Source organism: Trachypithecus francoisi, unplaced genomic scaffold (genome assembly GCF_009764315.1).
Source record: "Trachypithecus francoisi isolate TF-2019V2 unplaced genomic scaffold, Tfra_2.0 Lachesis_group8, whole genome shotgun sequence".
Taxonomy (NCBI): Eukaryota; Metazoa; Chordata; class Mammalia; order Primates; family Cercopithecidae; genus Trachypithecus; species Trachypithecus francoisi.
This window is the reverse complement of record NW_022681473.1, coordinates 51767763-51790314: the sequence shown is the minus strand read 5'-3', so window position 1 is coordinate 51790314 and position 22552 is coordinate 51767763. Positions and strand designations below refer to the sequence as shown.

The 22552-nt window shown below is 44.5% G+C and overlaps 1 protein-coding gene across 32 annotated transcripts in view; it reads left to right on the top strand.

The window, feature by feature from the left end:
• ARNTL (aryl hydrocarbon receptor nuclear translocator like) overlaps positions 1 to 22552 on the top strand; it is a 110236-nt gene that overhangs the window by 69531 nt on the left and 18153 nt on the right. For 11 of the 32 annotated variants that reach the window (XR_004435975.1, XR_004435974.1, XR_004435976.1 and 8 more), the window contains 8 exons: positions 2776 to 2901; positions 7126 to 7273; positions 9548 to 9586; positions 9865 to 9906; positions 11286 to 11443; positions 13197 to 13276; positions 18690 to 18782; positions 19861 to 19978. Coding sequence is in view for 27 of the 32 variants with exons in the window: in XM_033206153.1 (XP_033062044.1) it covers positions 7134 to 7273; positions 9548 to 9586; positions 9865 to 9906; positions 11286 to 11443; positions 13197 to 13276; positions 18690 to 18782; positions 19861 to 19978 (670 nt within the window). In the remaining 5 variants the exon portion in view is untranslated. The other 21 variants (XM_033206165.1, XM_033206160.1, XM_033206162.1 and 18 more) reach the window with 8 other exon arrangements.

Genomic DNA, 22552 nt, shown 5'->3' with positions numbered 1-22552 from the left:
CCCAGGAGTCTGGGCAGCATAGTGAGACCTTGTCTCTTCTAAAAATAAAAAGTTAGCTGCGTATGGTGGCACATGCCTGTAGCCCCAGCTACTTGGGAGGCTGAGGTGGGAGGATCACTTGAGGCTAGGAATTCTAGGTTGCAGTGAGCTGTGATCACACCACTGCACCCCAGCCTGGGCAACAGGGTGAGACCCTGTCTCAAAAAAATTAAAAAGGCTTTTTGATTTTTGTTTTGCAAAAGTGCCAAAATCTATTAGCATTTATTATTATTATTTCTTTAAAGTAAATTTGAATATTGGGAAAATTGATCAAAATGAGAAATTTCATATGGAGTTTAGTGCTTGAAATTTGGATCCTTCATCTAAATTTCAAGGAACTCAGGGCCGGGCATGGTGGCTCACGCCTGTAATCTCAGCACTTTGAGAGGCCGAGATGGGCAGATTGCTTGAGCCCAGGACTTTGAGACCAGCCTGGGCAACATTGCAAAGCCTCCTCTCTACAAAAAATATAAAAACTAGCTGGACATGATGGTGGTGCACACCTGTAGTCCCAGCTATATAGCAAACTGAGGCAGGAGGATAGTTTGAGCCCAGGAGATGGAGGTTGCAGTGAGCCGAGATCATGCCATTGCACTCCAGCCTGGGCGACAGAGCAAGACTGTCTCAAAAAATAATTAAATAATTAAGTAAATTTCAGGAAACTCAGAGAACCAGAAAGGACATGAAGTTCTTCATTTATTTAGCATTTGTTGAGTACCACCTGGAGTGAGGCATGAGACCAGGCACAGGAGATGCCTATAAATAAGGCCCTACCTCCCTGAAGCTTATGGGTGGTGGAAGAGACACGCCTACAAGCAGAGAATGGCCACAGGGCGTGAAGGAACCTGGGCAGGAGCTGCTGCAGGAGAGCCAGGGAGAGAGGATACAACTCTGAAGGCTTCTCCAGGAGGTGTGCCCGCAGGCACAGGAAAGGAAAGTAGGAGTTTATCAGGTGACAGGGTGGTTGAAGGGAGCCACACCTGCAAGAAATGTGGGCCCAGCAGAGGCAGGTGGTTCTGGGAACTATTGTCTTTAGTCTGTTGGGGGCTTTGGGCAGCAGATGGGAGGGTTGGGCTGAAGATTAAGCAAGGCCTGATGTTTCCTGTTGAGGGGTGGTGAACTTTTTCTGGAAGACTTAGGGGGAGCAGTGAAGCTATTGCAGTGGTCTGAGCAAGGGGGTGTCCCGCCTCTGACCACAGTGGGGAGGGGATGGGGCTGGAGATGACAGCAGACTGAAGAGAGGCAGTGACAAGGAGCTAGAGGGAAGTGGCTGGGCCCATCCCTTAGAGGGCTGTGTGGGGGCTGTGGGGTGTGGGAGGGAGAGAGGAAGGAAGCCAAGGGTAGGTTCTGGGTTGCTAATTTGGGGGCTGGGAGGATAGCGTGTGACCTAAACAGAGAATCAGATTTAGATGGAATTACGTATATTAAGCCTGGGGATTTCACATCCATTTGCTGCTGCTTTACCAGTTGAGGCTCAAGAACGAGAAGCCCAAAATTTCTGGTCACATTATTTGCATGTGCCCAGACTGGGGTTAACAGAATCTGACAGTGAGGGTTCTTGAATCAGATTGCAATGGGGAATGAATGCCTTGGGAGGCTGGAAGCAGTTGTACTCGCAGATACTCATTTGGAGATCTCTATAACGATTGAGGCAGAGATACCCCAAAGACTGCAAGAATTAACCAGTGGAATTTGAAATGCCAAAATTTTTGCTTCAGAAAGGTCAGGAAAGCCCCATTTAAAATCTAAATCTTGCCATCTCAAGGCAGTGCAGGGATGGATTAGGAGGATGTGGGGTGACCCTTTTCTTCCTTTCAGAGCCAGTTCCTGCCAGACACAGGAATCCTCCACATGAGTCCTAGGGTGGAGAGGAGACCCCTCAGTCCTTTCAGTAAGTGGGAGGGCAGCACTGCCACGTGGCTACCATGAACCCTGTTTCAGAATTTCTTTCTTTCTTAACTTCGTATGTGCCCAGATGCACTTGATATTCACTGATGTTTTCTTTAGACCGAGGAGCTTGTTGAGCAGTTAGTTTCAGGTGTTGGCTCTGCTGGCATTATGTTTCAGCTTAATGTTTTCTGAAGACTTGTTTTCTGTTGTTTTTCATTGTTCTTGTTGTCTGGCTTCAGGCCACTACCTTCAGCCTAGCAAGAGCTAAGTGGTGTCTTCAGCAGTGAGGTAGCTTCTGGAGGCCACCACTCTCTTGCTATGTGACTTTGGCTAGTTTCTCCACCTCTCTGTGCCTCAGTCTCTTCTGTAAAATGGAGAACACAGGAGTGTCTACCTCATAGAGTTACTTTCAGGTTTCAATGAGTTAATCTACATGAAACAATAAGGATAGAGCCTTATCCACAAAATCACACTCAGCAAGTTTTCACAATTATGATTACTTGACCCCGTAGGAGAAATAAAAAAAAACACAACTAACTTCCTTCTAAGGACATGCCCAAGAATCCAGTTTTAGTAACTTTGAAGGCATTGTTTTTCACAGAAAATATCTCCTGCCAAATTTTTTTCATGTGTTTGCAACTTAGCTTTAACAAGAAGCTGAAGGATAGCCAGGCAGCAAGGGGTGGTGAGTGCCGGTACAGTGTGACGTGCTCGCCCAGCCTTCCTCCCTGTAATTAGGAGTCATGAACCATCTCCACTGTCTCCCTTAGCTAATAAGAGATTTTTACATTTACTTACCTCAAAGTGACCTGTCTGGGTTTTCTTTTCTTGTGGCCCTCACTGTAGGTTTTTGGAAGAAGCTGACCGCCTGAAAAGAAATTATAAAACATGAAAATCGCTTTGAGGTGACCAAGTCCAGAGGCCCCTAACTCCTCCCAAGCTGGATCTGGGGTGTAAGAACTGTAACTTCAGGTAACAAAGTAGTATCCCATTCCCGCCCCCTGTGAACTGATTATTGGTAGCTTGCATGGCAGTTCTTCCTTTAGGAAGTGTAGTTTCTTCCAGGAACTCTGAAACTTGGGATATTCCACCTCATGCGGTTGTTTGACTGGTCAAAAAAGGGAGTGGGGGGATTCTGGAGGTACTTCATGTCTGCTGTGTGGTCCAAGGGGGCCAGGGCTCCATAAGTCACCAAGACCCTGAGGGCAGGGCTCGGTACTCATTCCTGGCCCTGCTTCTGTAAATGTTAATGACAAAATAACAACAATGTCACCCACCCAACAGGGTCTTTAATATGATTAAATAATCATGAAATACTTCTTGAGGGGTAAATCAGAGAGAATAGCTAGGAAATTTCTGAAAATAAAGAGCGATGAGAGAGTATTTGTTCTGCTAGCTATTAAAATGTATTCTAAAGCACAGTCATAAAAACAGTATGGTACTGTGAGGGAAATAACTAGATCAGAGGAACAGAGTAGAGAGTCCAGAAGTAGGTGATAAATCAATAAAGGTGTATTTCAGGTTAGTGACAATGGGATGTATGAGCTGGCAAATGATGTTAGAAAACATTTCCTATCCGTTAGAGGGAAATAAATTCCTAAGCTTAGGTAGTATATCAAAATAATTTCCAAATAGCATTAAATTTAAAAAATCATTAAAATCTTAGAAAAAAAGAATATATTATTCTGGGTAAGAAAAGGCTTTTAAAACATGTCACTTTTGGTGCCACATACAAATATCGTAAACAAAGTTAAAAAGCAAAAGGGTGGAAAAAGTGTTGGCAACATCAATGATGAACAAATCAATATTCTTAGTATACAAATTTATTCTTTCATTCAATATATATTTATTGAGCACTTAGTATGTAGTAGAAAGTATTCTGGGCACTAAGGGCACAGGGAGTAATTACTGTGCCTGCTGTCCTGGTGCTTAGATCCCGCTGGAGAGGACAGCCAGTGAATATGGGAGATTGTGGTAGGTCACGTGTTGATAAGGGCTAAGGACAAAACATTAAGCAGGGGGCTGGGCTAGGGAGGCTTGGCAGGGTTTGCATTATATGGCTATTCAAGGGGGCTTCACTGATGAAATGACATGTGAAGAAAAAGGGAAAGTCATTGAATGTCGAGCTGATAGCAAATTTGCTGTGTTTGGAATGTCGAGCTGATAGGATTTGCTGATGGATTGAATTCAGGTTGTGAAAGAAAGGAGTCAGGATGGCTTCTAGGTTTGGGGCCTGGCAACCAGAAGGATTGACATAGGAATGACTGAGAGGCTTGGCTTGGAGAGAATTAGAGTTTTGGTTATGGATGTTTCAGTTTGACATCTCTCTTGTATATTCAAGTGAGGATGTCAGGGAGGTGGTCGGCCATAAAAATCTGTGATTCAGGGTGACATCTAAGCTGGAGATGTAAATTTGGGAGTTGTTACAGTGTTTATAGTATTTGAAGGAATGGCACTAGAGGCCCTGGAGAGCGTGTGTAGATAGAGAAAAGGGCCCAGGACATCCATGGGACTCTTCCGTGGAGTTGAGGGAGATGAGAAGGAGCCAGCCAAAGAGAGCAGAAAGGAGTGACCACTGAAATGGAAGGAGTCCCGCAAGAAGGGGGATCTCCCAAGCCATGAGACAGTGAGAAGGGCAAGGTCAGCTCTCCTGGATGTGCTGATGGGCAAGGAGAGAACTGGCCATTGGATCTAGCAGTGGGGAGGTCACTGGTCAGCCCGACAAGGGCTGTTTTGTGGGAATGCTGGGGAGAGAATCTGATTGGAGTTGGGTTATTGAGAATAAGAGGAAAAAAAACAGAGACAGAGAAATGGGACAATAGCTGGAGGAGGATGGTATTCAAGTAAGTTTATTTTTCCCAAGATGGGAATTACATAACTCTTGTTTTTACCCAAGTAGAAATGATTCAGTAGCGTGGGGAGAGTGGATGGTGCAGGATTGGGCTGGGGCGAGGGTTCTGAAATGGTGGTCTCGAGGAGGTGGGAGAGGTAGAATCCCAGGCATGAGCTGGGAAGGGATCCTAAGTAGGAGCATCTAAGGAGGTGGTGGGTGTGCACCTGCCTCTTTTCTCAGTTCACTAAGAAGCAGAGTCCTCAGCGGAGAGTGGAGACTGAGGAGATGATGGAAGTTTGAGGAGAGAGGACAAAGTATGAAGTCCTTCATAGCAGAATAGAAAATAAATGGCCAGGGGAATGAAGCATCGCTGGGCGGCATGCAGGCCTCTAAGGGGCATGTTTTCTCCAGCCATGCCCTGTTACACAGGTGAACACGGGGTAGGAGGCCATTGTGAAAAACAGGACATGAGCAGACACAAGGGAAGACAGAGAAACGCCTGTAAACAGAAGAGCACCATCAGTAATAGCTGAAGAATACAAGTAAAAACAATGAGATCTTTTTTTCCTCTTCAGACTGGCGAGAACTCTTGTTGGGGATAGAAATTATTGTCGCTTTTCTGGAGCACAGTGTTATAGTATGTTCCAGAATACATGTGTCCCCTTTTGACCTGTCAGTCCCACCTTTAGAAATTTATTCTAAGAAATAATTGCTCAAATGCAAGGAGATATACGCACAAAGATGTTCACCCCAGCAGTGCTTATCAAAGTGAAAAAATGGCAGTCATCTAACCAGGAGGCAACTGGTTCACTTATCTGTCGGCAGAACAGTGACAGTGGGAAACAGTAGCTCACACTCACCCTCCTGTTTTGTAGATGAGGGAAGTTGGGTCCAGAGGGGGATAGTGACAGCTCCAGTCCTACTTCACGGAGCTCAGACTCCCTGACTGTAGGCAGGCACCCTCCCCAACCTCTTCAACTGGACTTGGAGTCAGAGTCCCTTGCAAGGCACTTGTTAGGCCCTTTTCAAGGGCTGGTTTGCTTAATGCTTTTAAAATATGAGTTCTCAAAATGTTTTGCAAATTTCTTTACAATGTCTTCATTTCATCATTCATGGCTTTCCTTGCAAAGGATGCTGACCGTGGGGGAAAACAGGCCGACTGCCTGGGCCGTGATAGAGGGGACCATATTTTCCTGATTCCCAAGTAAGACTTACAGTGGAAGAAAGGATATTTTCTGCTTTCTTACAATGTTTACAAAGGTCACAACAGGATGTGAGGACGATCTGGCTGCAACATCTGTCACCCCATTGATCGCCAGGGGTGATTGAGCTGATCTGGCTGGCTAGGCGGGTGTCCCATTCCTCCCTCACCAGTCCATGTGCGTCCCTCCTAAAGCCGTATGCTCAAAAAGGATGACCATCTCCAATAGAGGAGGACCAGTCTTTGGTCAAGGGTGTATGAGTAACTGCAGTCTTCTGCTAGGACCTCCAAACAAGCTCTCAAAAGTCCTAACAGAAGTACAAAGATAATAAGGAACTTGCATTTATTTGTTTCCTTGATCATATGTTTATTGATTAGAAGAAAATACAATTAGCAGCCAGGTGTGGTGGCTCACACTTGTAATCCCAGCACTTTGGGAGGCTGAGATGGGCAGATCTCTTGAGGCCGGGAGTTCGAGACCAGCTTGGCCAACATGGTGAAAACCCATCTCTACTAAAAATACAAAAATTAGCCAGGTGTGGTGGTGTACACCTTTAGTCCCAGCTTCCCAGCGTTTTGGGTGGCTGCGGCATGAGAATCACTTGAACCTGGCAGGTGGAGGTTGTAGTGAGCTGAGATTGCACCACTGCACTCCAGCCTGGGTGACAGAGTGAGCCTTTGTCTCAAAACAAGTAAAAAATAAAAACAAAATAAAATTAGCTTTGTTGGTGGAGAAAAGGGAGGAAAAATAATTAGCATTGTCGGAGAACATCTGGGATATTTGGTCCCCTCAGTGGGAACTGCCCTGGGTTGTCACTCCTAGAGTTTCTGGTTCTGGTTTAGTTTTTCCATGCCACAGCACAGGGACTGAGAATCTGCTCAGCTTCTCTAGGCTTTTATGTCTTCACCAGAAAAATGAGCAGGTGAGCTTAAATTTCCTACAAAAACTCTTAAAATAAATATGATACTCTTTCCATTCTATCATGCCTGTTCTGGGTCCAGGGGTGTGAGAGATGCGTTAGTGCTGCTGTAAACCAGCCCTGGGTCTCCCCCCGCCCCGCCTGCCCCACCACCAAACCCCCAAGCACCACCCTGGGTTCTCCACCGCTTTCGAGAGCTCATCGAAATAAACACGCCTTTGTGCATCTTGTAACAATTCCAGATCATCCAATGGCAGACCAGAGAATGGACATTTCTTCAACCATCAGTGATTTCATGTCCCCGGGCCCCACTGACCTGCTTTCCGGCTCTCTTGGTACCAGTGGTGTGGATTGCAACCGCAAACGGAAAGGCAGCTCCACTGACTACCAGTAAGGCCTTTGGGGCATGTCTTCCTCTTGTTAAACTTGGTGTCAGTTCTTGGGCATGGAACATCTAGCGACCAGCTACTGTTTCTCCTGGAAAAGGGGATGGGAATAAAAAACCCAACTCTAGGTGGCTACACAGTTGGGTTTTGGCTTTACCTTCCCCTAGTTTGTAAGCAAGAAGGGAGCCTTCAGCACTACTGAGGCATTTAACTTCCACCTCCTATTCCCAAAATGTTCTACACCCAGAGAAAAAGAACAGCCTTAAGGCCAAGTTCTGCCTTTTACCCCTTTCTTCCTCTTCTTTCATTGCTCCTTTGAGCAAGAGGGTTAAGTCTATGGGTGTCATCTCAGGGGGTTCAAAGAGAGCTTAGCCCAAGGACCTCTCTGAGGAAGACAGCAAGTGTCAGGTGCTTAACGAGTGTTTATGGGAGGAATGAGTGGAGGTCCTCTCTGAAAACAATTTAGGAACATTGATATTGTCCTTAAACATTATTTAAATTACTATGAACTTGTTATATTAAATAGTATTTTTGTTTATTTTTAGACTTAATGACTTTTCATTTGAGTAAGTAAATTTTCACACTCACAGTACAAACACCTCGGGAATAAGGCAGTGTAGAACATTCAAAGGCACATTTTCTTTTGCCGAAGCACCTGCGTGGAATCTTACCCGAATGTCCATTTAAGAGGTTTTCTTTTGTTTAATGAGGGAAAATCTCCGAGGAGGTATCCCCCCTACAGCAGATGTCCTTTCTGCTGAAGTTCACAGGTCGAATTTGGGGAGCACAATGGCTGGAGGTCAGATGCCCACTAGGAGATGCTATGATTAATATGTAAGTTATCCCAGATGATTAAGACAGCCAACACCCAGGGGCTGGAGAGTGGGTATGAGGGCTGTGAGGGCGTTCTTCCATAGCAGTAACTCCCCAGCAGAAAGACTGTGAGGTGTTGGCCACAAACCCTTTGTCTTGAGCAAGCGCTGAGGGAGCCACTGATGTGTTCTAAGGCCTCTGTCATGTAGACCTGTGGGTTCCAGCCTGGTCACCACCCAAGATTTCCCTTGTGGACTCTAGTTTGCTAATCTTCTGTAATTCATGGAGACTCAATTAATTAAGCAACTGTAATCCCTTTCATTATCATTTTAATGTAACTGAAGTCATCTGTGACTGTCAGGCAGAGCTTTTTCTCACCTGAGATTGTCACCTGGCCTCGAGGAACAGATAGAATTCTAGACAAAAGGGGGGGGGGAGGAATTTTTGTCTTTCCGTGCGGCCTGCATGATCTCTGAACTTTAGAACTAGCTGGGGAAACCTTCTGCCTGTGAGGAACCCCAGGGCGTCTGATTGGGAACACTGTTCTAGAATGCCCATGATATGATCCAGTGCTCCTAGAAACAGCTATTTTTGCCCTTGGGATTACATTGTTTGAAGGGCCATGATCTCTCCTTTCCTATGGGATAAAGGAAAAAGGAGAGAGGCCCAGCTGGCAGTCCATGCCCTCCTGATAAATGTATGGATTGGAGAAGGCTGTGAGGGGGGTTTGGAACTCCTTCCTCTGGGGATTTCAGTCTGTTTTCTTCTAGTGAACCACAGGATGCAACGAAACTTGGATTTCTGGAGTCTGTGAAAGGGAGAGAGATCTTTGCTGTGACCCCAGGACCCTCTGTGGCCCTCAGCCCCACTACGCCCCTCCATCCCAATTCCTGAAGTCTAGGGGTTCCTACCTAACTGAGAAGCAGAACACTTGGCAGCAGTGCCTTTGAAAAGCTGCCTGGGGCTCTGCTCAGTACTTTGTTGGTACTTTAATTCCACCCTCCTCACTTCACCCCTTCCCTGCCAAATAGATATGTGTGCACATTTGTCTTTGATGCTCAATATGTTTTGCAAATGGAATAAGCTTCATTTATCCAGAATTATGGGGATAATGAGAGGTTAGAGATATTTCGAGCCTATGCTTAACTAAGCATTTTTATAAACACTACATATTCCCAATTTTCAAACAATCAGAATATGGTAAAATATATATTAACACACAAACTCTTTTGGGATGATAACTTTTGTTTGATAACCTGAGAAGCTGGTCCAGGTTTTATAGTAAGTTCAAGTTAATTTCTGTTTGTTTGTTTTACCCTTATTATACATCATTAATCGATACTGTGGCTGTTCCAGCTTTCTAATTGTTTGGTTTCTGGATAAATGAGAGCCTTCTGTCTTACGATAAGAAGCTCTTCTGTATGTCTTTATTAACATGCAGTCACATTCTCTTTTGTTTTTTCAGAGAAAGCATGGACACAGACAAAGATGACCCTCATGGAAGGTACCATGAACCTAGTAATTTGAACTTCAGCATCCTTATAGCCATTTTCTTTGCACTGTTACACATTCTATTACTTGGGGCAGCACCCATGTCCTCAACTGGAGATGAGCAAGGAGGCTGTGAGCCTGTGGGCTCGCACTGTGTCCCTTCAACCCCCAATCCCCTTGTGTGTCTGCAGAGAGATGACAGGGATCGGGCAGAAGAAAACAGCAATGTGTAACTTTGTCATTCATCTCCAGGGAATTATGTTTTTATCTTTTGCTTTTTCCTCCCCCCAGGTTAGAATATACAGAACACCAAGGAAGGATAAAAAATGCAAGGTAATCTTGGACCTCATTTTGTCTACAAAGCCTCCTAGTTCTGGTTGCTTAGAGAGCAGCTAAGGAGGCTCTGCATGTTTGGTCCTGTCTAAGAGTCCTGTTGGGCACTGTCACCTCCTCAGGGAACAGGCAGGTAGTGGGCTTTGGCCAAGGTGGGCTTCTGCCCTCCATGCTCTCCATACTGGGCTGGCTTTTACTCTTTGCTGTCTAAGCACCTTTAACCTGAAGGGGATTTGAAGGTAGCAGAAATCAATCAAGGCTCAAGTTTTTCCCCAATCTTCAGCAGAGGACGTCTTCCTGACTGGAGCGCCCTCCACAGGAGACATGGCTCAGTGATTTGCGTCTTCCTGACTGGAGCGCCCTCCACAGGAGACATGGCTGGGACTTGCTTCTGACAGGGGCCCCTATTGCATTGCGAGTTGCAACTGAATGCACCACACGGGGCACGCTAGGTGCCTCTAGTAGATTCTCTGCCTGGGTCCTTCCTGCCTCCAGCCACACTTGCTGACCTCTTCCCATTGGGTCCTCACTTCTTCTGCCGTTAGTACCAGGCTGTGTTCTGAGGCTGCATCATGACAGACTGATACAGGGGGCTGCAGAAATTGGCTGCCCTAAGGCTTCAAGCTCTTCCCTCAGAGGCCAGCCTTGGCAGGAGCTCCCATGGCTCTATATCTGTGGCAGCTGCAGCAAACTGAATTTCCATAGTTGCTGCACTTCCTTAGGAGGACCATCACCAACGGCAGGTGCACATCAGTCAGTGTCAGCCTGCCTCAGCAGGCAGCCACTCCCGGGAGGGAGGAGTGTGACATTCCTCAGGGGAGGCTCCTGGGGACAGATGTAGCATCTGCTGCACCTAGGTGGAGTCCTAGTTGATCCAAGGATGATGGTGTTGGTTACTGGGTGCCCTAGTCAGTGAGGCTGTGACTGGAAAGAAGTGGTGCCCTGCCCAGGTCACATGGCCACACAGCGGGCTCCTCACAGACCTCAGGGACAGCCCACGGGGCTCTGGACGCTCTGTGCAATGAAGCCACCACCTCCCTTCTCTGTCCTTTCACCCCCATTTCAAAATCCAATTTTGCAGAGGCTGAGAGGAAAAGAAATGAGGAGACATGAACAATTCAGTTTACTCTGAAAAGACAATCTTTGTAGCTTTTCTCCTGAATTCTAAGGATGAGGTAAACATAAACTAATACTGACCTGGCAGTGAGACCATTTTCTTGGAGACTTTAGTAGAAAAGTCTAATTTTGAACATTCTGCAGATTCTAAATTTGCCTTGTCAGATGAACATTGAAAACAGTTACAACTCATTTATTTTTGTCGTCTTTTCTTGATGCTTGGTTACATTTTATAAGAAATCGTTTTTCATATTGTTGTTCAGGGAAGCTCACAGTCAGATTGAAAAGCGGCGCCGGGATAAAATGAACAGTTTTATAGATGAGTTGGCTTCTTTGGTACCAACATGCAACGCAATGTCCAGGAAATTAGATAAACTTACTGTGCTAAGGATGGCTGTTCAGCACATGAAAACATTAAGAGGTGAGACCCTGGGCTCTATTGTCCTTTATGTGCTTGCCCACACATGTTACCACCCTTGCCTAGAATGTTCCTGTCCCTAAGGCAAATGTTTATTACTTGCAATTATGTAGCCTTGAGGAGTATGCCTTTACTTTTTAGCAACAGCTGTGATGCCAAATGAAGTGATTATTGAGCTTATGTGGGTTTTGACATGCAATTTTGCAGTCACACATTCTCAGAGCATAGAAACTATGTGCTTTGCACATCTCTGTATATGCGTGTAATCAGGCTATGTGCCTATCAGAGACGGTACTGCTCTGATGTCTCACATCTTGCCTATGTTTGTGCCTGGATCCCATCCTTACAATTATGACACGCAGAAATGTAGGTGCACACAGTGACACAGAAAAGTCAGTTTCAAAGATGAAAATTCATCATGGTTCCTTTGAAAAGTGAGTCACGGGTTGTGGGTTCTCGCGGCATTTTGTTGTCAGGAATGAACACTGAAGATATTTTCATCTTCCTGGAATTTTCCCGAACCAGATCCACTCTTTGTGAGGGAGGCAGTATTTTCCTTCTTTTCTGAGTGTGGGGAGGGTGAGAAAACAGAGGCAGAAAAGTGGAAGTGACTTATCCAAACCACAAGAGAAATCTGAAATATATCAGGCATTTTAGTGAATGCTGTTTCTGGAATTTTCCATAGCTAGTCTTGGACTTTTGGAGGAAATTGGAAAGTGGGCGCTCAGTCAGATCTCTGACCTGCGTGGTAGAATTGTGTCTTTTTATATTTGCACAAAGCCACCAGAAATAAGAAGTAACTGGTTGTGTCTGACTTTAGATCATTATCCAAAAATATAAATGTTGTATCCTGTGCTGGGAGAATGGCATTTAAAAATTCATATTAGCAAAGATAACATGGGTTAAATTATTATGAACTAATTTCTATTAAATTGGAAATAAGTGGCAAATCTCAAGTTACAATAAAGAGCAGGGATAGGGATCAATTGAATGGTTGCAACACGTCCTGTCTCCCTCCCTCCCCATTGCACTTTGAATTGTTACAGATCAGTTACATTTTATTCTTTCACTATTCTACTCGCTATTCTGCAGACTCCAAATCATTTACTGCTGGCATTTTTCTCTGTTAAGTGATTGTTCTCCTGAAAAATGCCAGACTGACAACCTTTTAAGCGTAAGTCTTGTCCCCTTTCAGTCCTGGGAGTGGGAGCTGCACTGACTGAAGCAATGCATTCCTCCACATTGCCACACTCATTTAACTCACCCCGATGAAGAGGAACTCACATTAAATGCCTTCCGCAATATATTTACTCAGGGCCTAGCAGACTGGATGGGTTCCCAAGAACATTTAGAGTGGTGATTTGAAGGACTACCAGACAACCCATTTAATACAGATCTTAGGAGGAGGGAACTCTCTGAGGAGCCTCTACCAGTTTACTTCCAGAGCTGCCTTCTCTCTTAGAAGCAGATTGTTAAACTTCCTTCTATTATCTCTTGGTTTTCCCTGTAATGAGAAAAACAGGCTTGTTAGGTCTCCTGTGGGTAACAGTGTTCTCTTTTCCATGGTATTATCTTTGGCTTACAGGATTCCATCCAAAGCCAGATCTAGGCCCATCTCAGTTAAGGCCTAAACAACAAAATTTAAATACCAGGTCACAGGGACTAGGCCACTTGCGAAAGGTTTGAGGCAGCAAATTAGAATGAGACATTTTCTGAATATCAAGTATACCAATACTTTCTCTTTTTCCCCCCTAAGGTGCCACCAATCCATATACAGAAGCAAACTACAAGCCAACTTTTCTATCAGACGATGAGTTGAAACACCTCATTCTCAGGGTATGTTCAATGGTGGGATTGTTTCACAACATTTGTTTTGATAAATTTTCAAGTAAGTAGCAGCATGTGGGAATTTGATGTTTCAACACTGAGCCTTTTTTTAGGCCTGCTTCCTCTCTCGGGTCCCTCCCTTTATCTCATTGTTTGGACAGGCTTCACATTTCTTCCACAAAACCATTCTCCTCCTCTTTTAACCTCATCTAGGCAAAAATGGAAGGCCTATGCTACTGCAATTTTAAATCAGAAGAGGCAGGATTTGTTAAAAATAAGAGGGATTTAAGAATCACATTTCTGCATGAAGATTTTAGGAAGGGACTGAAACCAACAATAATTGAGACTTTCTTTTCACCTGATTTAACCACTAGCACAAAAAAAGTCCACCTAAATCTTTACACCAAAATCCCATCAAAACAACAAAACTGTAGCTCATGCCTATAATCTCAGCACTTTGAGAGGCCAAGGCGGGCAGATCACCTGAGGTCGAGTTTGAGACCAGCATGGCCAACATGTTGAAACCCTGTCTCTACTAAGAATATAAAAATTAGCTGGGTGTGGTAGCAGGTGCCTACTTGGGAGGCTGAGACATGAGAATCGCTTGAACCCGGGAGGTGGAGGTTGCAGTGAGCCGAGGTCATGCCACTGCACTCCAGCTCGGGCAACAGAGTGAGACTCTGTCTCAAAAATCAAAGAAACAAACAAACTTCCAAAGACTAGTGGTCCAAATAAGAAAAATAAATGCAAGAGGTATATGCTTTCACTTGCTTGACTTGAGTGCTCTCTCTGTCTTGCTAAATCTCTGCTGGGAGATGGTTGAGGTGGCACTGTGGGAATCTGTTGTCTTCCATGAGGAATTAGGTCTGCACAGGGCTCTAAGTAGTGTTACTAGGTAAAGTGAGATTAACTTGGGAATTGAAGGGAAAGAAACTGAATTTCAGAAACGTGTTCTTGCAAATTGTAAACAGAAGAATAGAAAAACGTTAACTAAAAGGAAGGATACCTGCTTCTACCTCCCACAAAGTCAGGGCTGACCTTACTTGCACAGTCTACAGAATCTGCATACCCATCTTTGAGCAGAAGTTTGCAAAGCCCTGGAGTAGAGGGTAGTCCATCTGGAATTTTGCATCATCACTATCCATTTTCAGCTCTCTGTAAGCCTGGCCTGTCTGCTCACTCCAGCATTCTCTATTTATCTCCTCATGACGTGCTATCTCAAATTGGAAAGCATTCACCTGCGAGGACCAGAAGACCTGATGAATAAATAGAGTTTCATTTCTCAAGTATAACTGGTCTGGAGTTGGTTATGTGGGGTTGCTGCAGTGGTTCAATGAGGTCAATAGGAACCAGGTTCTTTCTGTCTTTGCACTCAGCCACACCAAGCTAGCATGCTACCTTGTTTCCTTAATGTAGCCGGGTACCTCTGTCAGGTCTAAGTAGCCAGACCCACTGTAAAAATAGGGGTAAATAAAGCTCTAGTCTGGCTGTCCTTTTTATCAAGAGAGGATACACCTTCCTGAAAACTCAATAGTGGACTTCACCTTATCCAAAAGTGTGTCACTTGGTCACACCTAGCTGCAGGGCAGGGTGCAGAAGCAAGTATATATAGATTTTCCAGCCTCCCTGGTGGAGACAGGCAAGAGAGAAGGGGCCTGGGAATGGTGTTGGAAATTGGCTCCCCCAACAGTGTTTGCCACACACACTTTCCAGAGCCACATGCATTTGCTCAGTTCCTTCCAGAAATGACTCTCACAACCCAATATAGCATGTCAACTGTGGTCTGGTTGGCCTGAGGATGAATGGGGCTAGTGCCTTCCTTGCCAAAAAAGCCATCTTATTAGTACCGCATCATTTGGGGCAGCTGCAGTACTGCCCCCTCCCCCTTCTCTCCTGAATATGAATTATTGTTAGGTCAGGTTTTTTACATCTTATATAGGTGCTTTTTTGAACTTAAGATAGGACTTCTCTTTTGTTTCTGTCAAAACCTGTTTGTTGAATGGCCTCACAGTCCAGCTTGTCATTAGTGACCCTTGGAATCTTTGTGTGACTTGTAGATCCAATACATGCCTCTGTGCCTTTCATCCTTGTTTATTCATAAATTCAACAAATATTTTTGTATACTTAATAGATGCATGGCATTGTTCTAGGAACATCCAAATCAATGATAAAACACTTTAGGGTGGGACCAGGCTTCCGATCAAGTGAGTGATGGTCTTTTGGTTACCACTCTCAGGACACAGTTATTCAAACACCCAGCTCTGTCCATCTCTCCATCCTTTTCATAAAGATGTCTATGTTCTCAGAGAGGATTTGCTGAGGTTAAAATATGACTGATGTCTGTAGCATCTCGAGAGCCGCCATCGGTGCCAGCTTCATGGGCTTGCGACCTCTACAGTTTCACAGGGCCCCATGCTTGGTTTAATGCCCTGTCGCCATCTTGAAAATGTAATTTTTGAACAAGGATCCCTGCATTTTCATTTTGTACTGGGCCCCACAAATTATGTAAACTGGTCCTGATTCCCATACTGGTAACAGATCTGCAGCTGTAGATGTGATAGACATGCCTCTATCTCTTTCATTCTTGCGTATTCATGAATCCAACAAACACTTTTGTGTACTTACTAGAGGCTTGGCATTGTTCTAGGAACATCCAAATCAATGACATTTGAGGCTGGGGTACAGGCTTGATTATTTTAAGAAAAAGAATCTATGTCTTTATTTCATATATATATATATGTGTGTGTGTGTGTAAAATAATTATCAAACAGAGTCCTGTGGATGGACAAATTTAAAAATAAATAAAACAAGCTCCTTTTGCAATGGCACATGCTTAATCGTTTTCTTTTTGCTGCTTTTCTTAGTAATTTTCTATCAGATACCCATACTTACCAGGGTGTGGAACAAGGATTATAATGCTATCTCAGCTAATACTTCATGTTGGGCTTGTCTTTTCTACTCCTTTGTTTTATGCAGCACTCAAGAGTGATCTCTCTTGCCTGATGAAGCTTTTGTCACCTCTCTGGCACACCAGTGGCTGTGAAATGCTGTCCAATCCCTTATCACTTCCAGGGGCCCAGTTCCAGGGGCTTGCTTCAACAGAAAGCCAGGTCCACTCAGATGATGTTCAGACAGTTTGGTTGCAGGAGCTGGACTTCTGCTTTTCCTCAGCAATGCAAAATGGACAAACTGCTTTCTTTACTAAGTGCTTTCAAAATATCTTTAATAAAGTGTATGTCAGGGATCAGTCAACTGTATCAGTTTACAATGTCTACATTACTTCTTCATGTTTTAAAAACCAGGCAGACTGTACCAGGGCCTCTGTGTCATTTATTAACCAGCACTATCTTCCCAAGAGTGACCCTACCACTGGCTGGCCCTGTGGCTCTGTGGTGCTGGTAGTGTTCTCACAGCTTCTGTTCCTTAGCTGTCCTTCAGGCCTGGCTCCTTCACAGATGGTCTGCCAGCCAGGGTGCTGTGGAGTTGGAATGTCCAGAGCCTCCCCCTGCTGATACATTCACTGCTTTGGAAACTGCTGGCTTTCCCCTGGAGTGCTGAAATAGCTTTACCCATGTTGTTGGTTCAGGCCTGACCCTACCCAGCATTACCTTCAGGGTGTCACAGTTCCCTTCTGTCCAGGTACCTTTCAAGCCACATTGCCACATCAATGAAAAGCCTCAAAAACACTTCTGTGAGATATAAGATTATCTGCAAGGCAAACGAGGAAGTTATTAATACCCTATTTGTTGACAGAATGAGGCTTCCAGCAGATGGTGCTTGGAAAGTTACTTCCCCCTCACTGTCATCCCTTGCCCCTGGGCCAGCTGAGGGACCTAACTTAGGAAAGGATCCTCCCCAGCTTCCTTCTGGCTGAGTAGCCTGCCAGGGTCTCACAGCAACAGTGATTCTGTTCCCCTCTCACTCATGTCTTCTGTCCCAGCACAAGTGCATGCACCATTCTTTTACCTTCTGGCACATTAATTCATTTCCTAGTTCCTTGAATTAAACTACATCATGAAGGCCCTTTTGTGGAAAAAGAGAACAGAGTTTCTCTGTATTTTTGCAAAGAACAGATTGAGGACCAGTGAATAAGGTGAGAAACTAGCCCACTGTGTATTAGAACCAAGGAGGGCTGAGTCATAAGAGCAAGGGCATGACAGAGTGGGGCGCACCCTCCTTGTCACCGGAAGACCCCAGCAGGAATTGAGTAGTTGTATGTCTGGAAGGCAGTGGGTGGAATTCACACATATCCTGACAAAACAGCCCAAGCTCTCAGGCACTATAGCTTGCGTATTTACCTGCTTCAGTCTCTTTACCAAATGTTGTCCTGTCTTAATGACTGGTTTTATTGGAACATTTAGATTTTTTCCTGTATTTAAACTGAAGAAAGGGGTAAGAAGAATCTAAGTGGGGTGGTGGGGGGGGGGGTTGCTTTTCTTGTCTCACTTAGAATGCAAATAGTCCAGCCCTGGATGGAGGGATAACATTTGAGAGTAGTAGTTCTCAGCCCTGTGTACATTAGAATCACATTAACGTGGAAGTGGGATGGGTTTACAAAATGCCCCAGTGATCAGCCCCATGCCAGACCATCGGCATAAAAACAAAAACAAAGAACACTACTCCAAATGTTGAGAACCACTGTTTTAGAGAGCTCCCTGTACATGGAGGTTTTCAAGTTGAAGGCAGATGGTGGCTGAGATGTTAGAGAGGGGATTTTTCAAGAGTCCTTCCAAATTTCAGATTCTGACTCTCCATAGAGTTGTTATAATTAGAGCAAAGAAGTATGATTTTTTTTTTTTTTTTTTTTTTTTTTTTTTTTTTTTTTTTTTTTTTTTGAGACAGAGTCTGGGTCTGTCGCCCAGGCTGGAGTGCAGTGGCCAGATCTCAGCTCACTGCAAGCTCCGCCTCCCGGGTTTACGCCATTCTCTCGCCTCAGCCTCCCGAGTAGCTGGGACTACAGGCGCCCGCCATCTCGCCCCGCTAATTTTGTATTTTTTTAGTAGAGACGGGGTTTCACCGTGTTAGCCAGGATGGTCTCGATCTCCTGACCTCGTGATCCGCCCGTCTCGGCCTCCCAAAGTGCTGGGATTACAGGCTTGAGCCACCGCGCCCGGCCAGAAGTATGATTTCTCTGGACCATGATACCTTCAAAAGAATACGTACAAGCTGAATTCTGCTTTGAAATAGAACTTACTTTAATTGGACTTTTTTTCTATAATAATTAGATGATATGTAGAAACACACACACATACACACACACAATTTGTTTTCAGCATCCTGTACTCAGGATATCACTGAAACTGTCAGTGATTGTTCCTGTGCTTTGGATGCTTAGAAGGCACATCCTCTATTAGTTATCAGGGGGATTACAAGTTATCTTTCCTAAAGTATGAGAAATTGATTATCCATTTTTCCTGATTAGGCAGCAGATGGATTTTTGTTTGTCGTAGGATGTGACCGAGGGAAGATACTCTTTGTCTCAGAGTCTGTCTTCAAGATCCTCAACTACAGCCAGGTATTGTTCATGCTCCTGTTGGTGGTGGGCAGCCTCACAGCAGTCAGAAGTGTCACTCAATTTTGTCAGAATAATTATAGTATACAAGTCACATGTGAACTTCTTCCAGAAAATTCTTAACTTCTTAACAGATAAATTAATTTAGAGTTAGAACAGTCTGGTAATATGTTCCGTATTCCCCCCATTGGAAGATCTGACTCTGATCTGATCAGTAGCATTATGGCTTTCTTCTATTGCTGCAAAATAAATATCCCACAATATGCGGCGAGCACAGAGGGTAAGAGGCTATCTGACAAGGGAGAAGGGTAGGCAGGTAACACAATAACAGAGAATACGACACTTGGAAATCCACTCCATACTGTGTTTGCAGTGCTGTGTCACTTCTTAGCTCTACTGAACCTCAGTTTACTCTAAAAATTGATGATGATAACCTATAGGATCAAATAAGAGTAACATTTATAAACGCTTCTAGAACAGAGCTTTCACCTGTTATGTCCCCCAGAGCTTTTATTCATTTATTCATTCACTCACTGACACACTGGTATTTGCATGGAAGCTTGGTAGGCAGAAGACTTGAAGAATCAAAATGACATTTATGTAAATTAGAATTAATGTAAATTTAATTTTTCCAAAGATTTCTGCTCTTTTTAGTCTCAGAGCAAAGTTATGGAGGAAGTTGCTGTTATCTCTCTGTTAATAGACAAGGTGACTGAAGCATATGATATGCGTAACTTGCTTGAGAACAGAGAGGCTGAACAGCAGAGCTGGAGTCAGAGCCCACCCCTATCTTCCGCCTTCTGAGGTCTTAAACAGGGGAATTCCAAGATTATTGCCTTAGAAGAGCATGAACTATATAATTGAGGGTTTTCCTCTCACGTTATCAAAATTAACCTCCAGATGCCTCCTTCCTTGTGTCTAGGCAAAGTGGTTGGACATATGTACAGGTTCACATAGGAAAAGTTTGAGGTCTCATGCACAAAAACACAAAGACAACATGCAGACTGTGTGCGCTTACTTGTTGCATAATTGATTTTCTGCATGCAATTGACTTGCCATGTTTAACATTTCATCTCCACAGAATGATCTGATTGGTCAGAGTTTGTTTGACTACCTGCATCCTAAAGATATCGCCAAAGTCAAGGAGCAGCTCTCCTCCTCCGACACTGCACCCCGGGAGCGGCTCATAGATGCAAAAAGTGAGTACCAGAGAGGCCTCGCATTTCCTCAGCAGCCCACTCACAGGCAGCCAACCCTGAGTGAGCAGAGGGTGAGTGTGTGTGATGGGCTCAGCCTTTCCAGTCCTACTTCTCTGTCCTCTTTCTGGGGCACCAGAGCTATCTTTGGCTAAATGGAATTATTTATGTTCTTTTGGGTTTATTTTACATAAAAAGAAGAAAAAAATCTCAGTGTCCAAATTTATTGAAAAGAAGAGCTATTTAGACTGGATTCTTTCTGATTTTTAGACTTTTCTTTTTTCTTTCAGAATCTAGAAAATCCCAGTTGTATGCTCCTGAGTTTAAAGGGCTAAGTTTGATTTGTTCTCTCAGAACAAATGGGCTCTATTTACCTGAGTTGCACACAGGCAGCCTCATAAAAGAAAAAAAACGTCAACTATAAATATGGTGTTTCTTCAACCAAAGTGTTCCTCTTTAGGTTGGTTCCCCCACCTGGCTTTCTTCTTGCAGTAGTGGAACCACCATTCACATCACATCGCCCCCTCTGCCCCCGGCTTCCTGCTACTGCACACACTCCTGTGCAAGGCCCCAGTAGCTGTCATCTACTTTAGTCCTGTGGGAGGCTGTGCACTCCTACAGTTAAGAATGAGGACTCTGGCTGGGTGCGATGGCTCACACCTGTAATCCCAGCACTTTGGGAGGCCGAGGCAGGTGGATCTCTTGAGATCAGGAGTTTGCAACCAACCTGGCCAACATGGCAAAACCCCATCTCTACTAATAATACAAAAACTAGCCAGGTGTGGCAGTGCATGCCTATAATCCCAGCTACTTGGGAGGCTGAGGCAGGAGAGTTTCCTGAATCCAGGAGGTGGGGGTTGCAGTTAGCCAAGATCATACCACTGCACTCCAGCCTGGGTGACAGAGCAAGACTCTGTCTCAAAAAAAAAAAAAAAAAAAAAGGAATGAGAACACAAGGGAGATTACTGGGCTCATTCCAGCTCCACCATTCACTAACTATGTGACCTTGAGCAAGTTACTTAACCTCTCTCTGTCTCAGTTTTCTCATTTATGGAAGAGTACCTATTTCATTGGGTTGTTGTGAGGACTGAAAGTGTTAATGTATATAAAGTAGGCAGAACAGTTCCTAGCACATAGCAAGAACAGTATCAGTGTTGCATTCACCTTGGCCCAGTGCAGTCATGGCCTAACTAATGTCCTGCCCCCAAGCTGTCCATGTTAATCCCTGGAAAGAAACACCATCAGAGGAATCTCCTTCAAATCATCTTCTTCATTATAGCACTCCTCTTGTTCCTAAAAGTAAGGTGCAGACTTTGGTATCTGTTGTCCTTTATAGTCTTGCCTTGGATTTTTTTAGTGACCTTAGGAGAAAAATATGAATGGCATTTGGTCCTTACCTTTGAGGCTCTTAGCATATAGTCAGAGAAACGAGGAGACAGACAGCACCCTGCATAGTAATAGGTGCAGCCATAGAAATAGTGCCAGGCGTAGAGAACGGATGATTAATTCTCATGTGGGCGCAAGGACAGGCATCACTGAGTAGATGACAACCGAGGTGGGTTTGAAAAGATGAATTAATGTTTGCCAGGTAATGAAGGGAGGAAGAGAGAAGAGGAAACAATCTGTGGACAGGTGCAGGGGTGTGGAGCCACGTGGCTTGCTTGGTGCTATTGGACAAAACATGTGGGGAGGGGAAGGGCTGAAGCATGAAGACCTTTTGTTCTGTGGGGACACAGTGAAGAGCTCTGAGTTGGGTGCGGCAGGCATTCTAGGGGAGATCACAGAGCTGGCAGTGTGGGAGGTAGATGGGAGGGGAGGAAGCCCAGAAGGAGCCCTGGGCAGCGGCCATTCCTTGGCACACTTGCTCGCGTGATGGCCATGGGTGTGTTTTCCCTCGGCTTCTGTACTGACACCTAGCCAGTGTTTGGTAAGGAGGTGTGCACCTCAGAATCACCTGGGAGCTTTTCAACATAGTCATGCTCCACCCCCAGAGATTCTAATTTGGTTTTTCTGGACAGCACAGTCCAATAGAAACATAATGCAAACCACAAACATGAGCCACATGTGTAATTTTATATTTTCTGGTAGCCAGATTTTAAAAAATAAAAATAAATGTAAGATTAACTCCAAAATATTATTTCAGCATGTAATAATTAATAAGTTCGTTCACATTCTTTTATTTTTCTGTACTGTCTTTGAAATCCTGTGTGTATTTCACACTTATAGCACATTTCAATGTAGAAAAGCCACGTTTCAAGTGCTCAGTGGCTGCATGCAGCTAGTGGCTAATGCATTGGACAGCACAGATCTACAATGGGGTCCAGGAATCTGTAGGTTGATCATGCAACCAGGGGATTCTGGCCTACAAGCCAGGTTGAGAACTTAAGGCAGTCCTGCTCCCTCCTTTCCTTCCCAATATCCAGATCCTACTCATCCTTCAGTGCCAGCCCAAGTTCTTTCTCCTCTGGGAAGCACAGGTTGTCTTTGCCATTTATTTGGCACTAATCTTATATCATCCTGTCCTACTATTAATCTTTTCTTGGTGCATGTCCATTTCCCCTTTGTCAGCCATAAGTT